The 7700-nt window shown below is 39.8% G+C and overlaps 1 protein-coding gene across 1 annotated transcript in view; it reads left to right on the top strand.

Moving 5' to 3' along the window:
- Nucleotides 1-6160: 6160 nt before the first annotated feature.
- Nucleotides 6161-7700, top strand: part of LOC118330518 — a gene marked incomplete at both ends in the record, with an annotated part of 12291 nt that continues 10751 nt past the window's right edge. Inside the window, 4 exon segments of the mRNA XM_035665086.1 lie at nt 6161-6323; nt 6858-6955; nt 7325-7402; nt 7622-7700. Coding sequence (XP_035520979.1) covers nt 6161-6323; nt 6858-6955; nt 7325-7402; nt 7622-7700 — 418 coding nt within the window.

The following is a 7700-nucleotide window of genomic DNA, read 5'->3' as shown; positions in this document are numbered from 1 at the left end:
ATCACAGTTTGTTGGTATGGCGCTGCATAATGTTGTTCATAATGTTACGGCTGACCGGTGCATATTGCATTAATCAAATGACAGTACCAACATTGCCAGTTGGTATTAATCCCCAACATAGGAGGCACAATCACTGACGAGCCCTCTTATTGGTAAGTTAAAACAAACATCAAGCCTATACGTACATACTGATATCTTATCAAACAAGTCATCCCTACCCCAACTCAACCCCATCCCCCACCACCCTCCCCCTCTTTGTTGCTTGCACACACATACAGCACACACTTACCTTGGAGGAGGATGTGTCACACTCTTGGCAGATCCAGCCATATCCTGTCTGCTTGGGAGATTTCTTCAGCGGGGGGTCCAGACACCCAAAGTGATAGCAGAGCCGACACTCGTCACACCTGAGGCATGGACAGGAAGGGCATGTGTTACTACACACATAAATAAAGCCACTGTCTTCCTCCAATGATGAGGCCTGCTCAGGAGCTATGATGGATGGTGACAAGGCAGCTAGTTGTCAGTCATGAGACTTTGTTAATGCATTCCAAAGTCCCTCTAATCACTCCACTTCCTTGACCTTACACAGCCATTGACTGACCAATGGTTCGTATCAGCGGCCAGATAAATACAGGCCTTGTTAGTGTCAGATAAATGCCTGTTGGCTCTCGTAAAGCTGGAGTGACTCTGTCCTCAGGTGAGGTAACAAGGGTCAGCACAGAGGACACACTGAAAAACTTTAAAGAAAATATGCATGAAGAAGATGACTACCATGCTTACACAGAAGCTGTGTTGATTGAGAATATCCCTTTATTTATTCAATTTTAAAAGCATGGACCGATAAGTCTAGATGCCATTCATCTTTTTAATGGTAATTAATAATTGCTGTTACTCACATAATAACAAACAAGCAGACTGACAGCACAATCAAAGAGCAGGTTAACTGCTGAAATGAACAAGTAAACCAGCTAATATTATCCTAAACTGTGCAATTTAAAGCAGATATGCATGTGGAACTGAGTAACCAATCACAGGCTGGCCAAGGAGCCAATCATACAAGTGGATCAGCACAGTGAACAAATATTTTTGTCACAGCAGAACCAATCAGCAACCTGACATTCCTTCTTCTGTCCCACACTGTCTGTAGTAAAATAATTAATAATAATTAATAACATTTTCAGTGTAACATTTTTGAAACATGCTTGTGCTGCTGAAAATGTGTAAGTAATTACCGTTACTAGTTATTTCTCTCAAAAGTAATGGAATTACTTTACCAATTGATCTCTTATTAACGCACACGCGTCAGCTATATCATTTTAGTATTGCTGTGGGACAAATGTATCTAGTTATTAATCCTCCACCACCAGAGGGCAACGATAAGTAGTGTTCCTACCTGTAAGCCACACTTATTATCTAGGTTAGCAGACAGGAGGATTTAGTAGAAGAAGACCCACACAGATGCACACATTAACCGAGCTTTGCAACAGTAGTTAGTTAATAAAGCTTAGCTTAGCTCACACTGCCTGAACTGTTATGCTCCACCGTAAGGTCTGTTGACATTACGGTGGAGAATCAAGCAGCTGTCCACTATTTTCAGGTAAGACAAAAGTAACAAGTCCATTTAAACGTCCATTGCCTAATTTATGTTGCTTGGGGGTTTCTCACATCCAAACAATAAGAAAAGTTTTTGGAGCATGGGAGTTGTTCACCACCATTGCCTACCAAGGTTAGCCCCTGTCCACAGCAGTAAATAGATTAGCTACTGTTACTCCTGTGTGGTTCTTCAAACTGGGGACGTGCAGACCACCATCTACTGTAGGTAATATATACTATGGATAAGTACCTTATACAACCCCAAATCCAAACTTGATTGTTGAGTCTCATTCCGAGGGCATCAAATACAGCCCTGTTTGGACTTGGAGAGGTGATTTTAACATTACCTGCGCTGGTCAGTGATTTTAATCCTGTCCAGAGCGCAAATGTAATAAGTAATAATTACAGCCACAATAACCTGCTGTTTTCCTGTGAACTCACTGGACCTCCTGAAATTAAACCCCATAGAGACTGAAGTCCTTAGATTTAAAAGTGGAATTTGTGCAAAAATGGAGTTGAAAAAGTCTAAACTATTTTTGCTCATCTGTCTACAGACAGAAACATGTCAACACCAACAAAACTTTTCATTCCCCCACCTCCCCCTGTAATGTTAATCCTGTCTGAATTGGGCTTTAGATTGATATGGTGTTTTTCTTGGTCTGCTCATTTGCAGTTTCACAGGTTAGAAACAACTCTTAAACTCTACCCTGAAGATTACTGAGGTCTTAAAAAGTCCCACTGAACCTTGCAGATAGACTTGTCATTGCTGTGTTTCTCTCCCGGTCTTCAAAGCCCTCATGTTGTTCTTCTGGCCCCATGGAAACGAATAGAGAGGGTTCAGGTTGACCTCCCTGGCTGTTAAGCTGTTATCAGATTTTCATTGGAGAATGTGAATCTCCTTCATTGATTAGGACATAATTGGCTGTAATTGGAGTGTGTGTGTCTGTGTGTTTACCAGACAGGGGGAGCTTTTTGAAGGGCAGTCAGCCTCATAAATGATTAAAAGAAAAGTCTGCTCTCTTTGTGCTACAGGTCAGCCTGTTCTGGTTTAGATTTAGATTTCCAAATGAATACATTGTGAACTGAGTGTGAACAATTTCATGTGAAAACTGTGAAATGTTAAAAAAAATATATATTTAAACTGTTTTTCTGCTATTGAGCTGCATCCAAATCTACTTGTGGTTCCTATAGTCTCTAAGTAGCAGAGCCAGAGCTTCAGTTCCAGCTCTCTCCTGTGGAACAGCTATCCGTGTTTCTGGGAGCAGACACCCTCTCCACATTTAGTGAGACTGGATACTAACTATTGATAGCTTGTTACAGAGTCATTGTGCATTCTTTAGATCACTCCATGTTAAATTACCTAGATTCTGAAGCATTTTTTGCATATTTTTTAGCAATCACTTATCCCCGACTTTCCCCCCGGTTGCCTGTGGACTGATTTATATGTGTTTCTGTGTCGGGATGCACCCGAGTGCCTTCTCTCTACACTTACCTGCAGTGTCAATGGTGTGCAACACTAGCTAATGTTAGCCTATAAATGGAGTCCACTTACTTCAACAAATGACCAGCACCCAACACAGAGTCCGACACAAAGTCAAAAATCTAAGCTAATATTACTACAAAGCTTGTGGAATATATTGTAATATGAGGTTTTAGCTGGCTAATGTTAGCTTGCTTGCTAAAATGGACGAACTCCTAGCTGGCTAATGTAGCAATTTACTGTCAGCTAGCTTCACCCAGACTAATCTGGTGTCATTAATAACGGTTTTCTGAAAGTTACATATAGAACTTTTACATTTTCTAATGATGTTCCATTAATTTTCCAAACATACAGCAGTCAAAAGAGGTTCAAAATCAGTTCTCTGGATAAAGTTATAGCTACTTTCTGAAGATACTTGTAACTGGTAACAAGACGGATACTACATTCTGATTTCCCGTGAAAGAAAGAAGTGTCTTCACTTGCATTACTGCACACAATACAAAGTTTCCAACGTGTATTAACACAAACTATACAGTCATAACAATCTAAAACAGACGTTTCACCTGACATGAGCCACAGCCATCAGGCAGCTTTATATCGGCTGAGACACCACTGCAACTGTTATGCAGTGTTATAAAAGTCTTAATTAAAAGTCTATAATAAGTCTAAGAATAAAAGGAAATGACCAGACATGCGACATTTAGGTGGTTTAAGTTGCCTGAAATTGCAAAAACCTGCTAAATTAATTCTGCCATATTTAACGGCCAAAAGTCACATGCTGCATAATGACATGTGGCATGTCTCCTTATTTACATTGACCACCTGAGGATCATAAGGGTTGACATGAAAATCCACTTGAAGGACCTCTTAAACCTTGATGTTCCTGTCTGGGTGGTTCAGCCCTTTCAGGCAGATGTGGCCAAATACAAGCTCATCTTGATGGCATTCAAAGCAACAAGTCCCAGGCTACTTCCCGCCCCTCTGGCTGGGGCAGTATGTGGGTCAAATATGCGCAGTGTTACCCACTGTTAGGGAAAGGACCAGTCTAATTCTTCTTACTTTCCCAACAACAATCCACAGTAGCTGATCAGTTATTCATACAGGTCCTCCACACACAGCTCTTTCATTTAATAAAATTAATAATATGTCTTATCTGATTGTTTGACATTTTTGATTGGTTGTTTAAATAAAAGTAGAATGTCATATTTCTAACCATTTCTGATTGACTGCTGTTTGTGATACCTAATTAAAGCTTGAATGTCAAAATTCTAACCTATGCATTTATAAACACATCATTTGGTTCACTTCTGTGAAGAAAAGTAAATGTAAAACAAATTAAAGCTGCAAGTCGGGGCGTGCTCCGGCCGCTTTACATGCCGTCGTAACAAATGTGGACCACAACATGAAAATTTCACGTAAATCAGCTCAAAATCGCCACACAGCGCTTACTTCCTGTTGCCAGTAGGTGGCGCTACCACTATGTCTGAATATTGTCATGTAGACGTCTTCAGGGTGGGACTGTTATCAAACACGTGAAGTTTCATTGAGATTGGACCACGTACGCTGAAGTTATGAGGACGTGTTCAGGGCGAGACTGTTACAGAATATATGAAGTTTATTGGAGATTGGACATTGCACACAGTACTGTTTTATGGCGAATCGGCTGAATTCGACAAGTCGTCACTGGCACGCGGTTTGACGTACAGTCACAAATAGCTCAACTTTTCATCTACAGTTTGTATGACCACAGAATTCAAAATGGCCAACTTTGACGGCATGCCACCCTTCAACGTACAGTCACAAATAGCAACCTTTTAATCAGCACCATTTTTTGACTGTACTGACCAATTTTGAAGCAGATCCGACAAATTCCCTAGGAGTTCGTTCAAATTTACAAGGTTGAAAAATTCACCAAAAATGAGCACGGAATTCAAATGCCAACTTGTTGACCTTCCCACTTCTTTTTTGACGAAAATTCTACAGGAAGTCTTACTTTTATAGCGTCTTATTTTTTGAAATTCAAAAAAATTTTCAAATTACTTTATTGCCAGGCGTTTCCCAGATGCTACGTGAAAAATTCCGTACGATTTGGACAAAGCGCATAGGAGGAAATACGAAAAAGTAGTTTACGAAAACATTTTGCGGCTCTAGCAAAAAAAATTATAAGCAGAAGTGGCGTGGGGCCTATTATGGGAAGATTCAGCTCCATTCACCGAACGCCGGTGGATATAAGCTTTTTGAATGTGCGGACAAATGATGTGGGAGTTATTAAGAATCAAAAAGTCAAAATACTGTTTTCGATCAATAGTAGCCGCCATCTAGTGGCAGACCCGAAAGCGACACATAGAATATCAATTTTTTCACAAGGCCCTGACAACTTTGCCAAATAAATTTGAGTGTTTGTATATGTTCAGGGGGGCCAAAAACACAGTCAAAGGCGCTAAAAATAATAGGTAAGCAAAATTATAGGTAAGAAGAAACATAGCAAATACAATAGGGACCTCCAGCGGTCGCTGGCTCGGCCCCTAATAAAACATTCCCCAATTCTCCGAAATAACGTCAGGGACCCCTGAGGGTCCCCAGAACCCAGGTGAAGAGCCACTGTAGTAGGGCACCAATAGCCCCAGCTCTCAGGTGTTTATAAAGAAAATAATTTCCACATAATACTGTATTTTATAAATGTCTGGTAACGGCAACATGAAATTAAATTAAAATTCTAACTGAAATTTAAGTGGTTTGAATCACTGAATAAGTAAGAAGTATTTCTGGAGCTCAATAAATTTCCTAAAAGGTGCCAAGTTCTCTTAGCTTTTCTTTGCTTATTTGTTTTTAAATACTGGTCCCACATAATTCAGTGGTTTGATGACAATTTCCTTTAAGCCCTTGTAAATAAAACAATGTTTTTTAAATGTTTGAAGTAATTTTCATTTTTTTTACCCTTGGAGACTTAACATCAGTATCACTGGTCCAAACACTGAGGTCAAAGTAGCTCTCTACACTGTGTATATTTAGGCTTTTTGCTAAAATCAACAGTCCTTATCTTCACATATCAAATTGATATCACTGCCTCTGTGTCTCTCTCAGGGAGAGTGTGTGTTGAGTGTTGAGCTCAACGATGATGATGCGTGTTGGGCTGTGAGAGAAGATGAAGAAGTGGAGTTTTATCTTCTATTCTTAGGATCCACTCAAAACCATCTGACCAGCACACTGCGAGTCAGCCACGTCACACTGCAGGCTGTGTGTCCAGGTACTACACACATTTTACACATTTATGGCCACTAAATAACATCCCTGTAGCATATTGAGCAATCTTGCAGATGGTTTCACAAATAACGAGCTACTGCTTAAAGTCAGCAGAACCAAGGATTTAAGGAAAAAATAGGCAAAGACACATACACAAAAGATTATAGATACGCATTTATCCAGCATCAGCGATATTGTGTTAAAAGACAGCACACACGCCAACTAAAGCCTGTTCAACCCTGCTGCCGTATCGACAAGAGATACAGAAGTTTATGCTGCTGTACCACCAGACTTAAAGACACCTTCTTCCCACAGGCTGTGAGACTGCTAAATGTATCTTCAACACTCCCCGATGTAAAATAGTTTTATTTATAACTTAACTACAACTTAATCTTGTTATAAAACCTTATGTTGTAAAATACTAAATAAATCAACTTGTATCTTATTAAACCCTTATTTCCTCACAGCTGCTATTCAAGATCTGAAATATTTCAAACCTAAATCAAAGATGTTAACAAGTGTGTGTGTGTGTGTGTAGCCCATAATGTGTGTGAGCAGGTCTTGGTGAAATTGTGTTTTGCTAGGCCTGGTGGACCAGTGGACACACACTCACAGGAGACCTTCTGCTTTGTACAGGTAACAGTACAGTCCTTTCATGGCATTAGATTGGACACTTTTTGTCCTTGGTGGATTAAATAATTTATTTCCCAACCCAATTTAGAACAACATGCATTTGTCTTCGTTCCTACTTCAAAGAAACCTAGCATACTACTATATGCATTGTAAAAAAAATACAGCTAGGCCGGCTAATATATCTGCTGACACAGATATATTAAGGTAATTTAGATACACAGAGTTTTGATTACAATCTTAAACTAAATAATGAAAAACGTTTTAGTCCCTTTCTGTTAGACTAGTTCACTAGAAGGCACAACAGACTTGTCTGTTATGGGTTTGAGTTTTTCACAATAATGATGGCAGCATCAATGTGTTTGTTGTGGTTAGGACTTGGCTCTCGACATGGCCCACTTCCTGCTTGACAGTACAGCTCCACAGGAAGCTTTACTATTGGATGATGAGCAAGTAAGTAGGAGAGAGCTTGAGGGCTCCGAAACTGTTGCATGCATTTGGAATGATTTTGTTTTGATATTTTTGATACTGGATTTAAATGAAATCAGACTGTGTCTAGAAGTAAGAAATTTAACATAAATAACAGCATGCAAAGAAATGTTTATAGAAGGGGAGAGAGGACACAGAAGAAAAACGAGTGTTGTTACAAGTGTGACCTGTCTATATTGTCAGAGTCCATTGAAAGAGTGTGAGAAGTTGGATCAGAACCTTGCCTTGGCCCTGAAGCATCTCGCCCTGCCCCAGAGGACTG

This window comes from Morone saxatilis, unplaced genomic scaffold, assembly GCF_004916995.1.
Source record: "Morone saxatilis isolate NCDOM2014 unplaced genomic scaffold, NCSU_SB_2.0 Contig2, whole genome shotgun sequence".
NCBI lineage: Eukaryota > Metazoa > Chordata > Actinopteri > Moronidae > Morone > Morone saxatilis.
The sequence above is the reverse complement of the archived record's forward strand: the minus strand, read 5'-3'. Positions and strand labels throughout refer to the sequence as shown.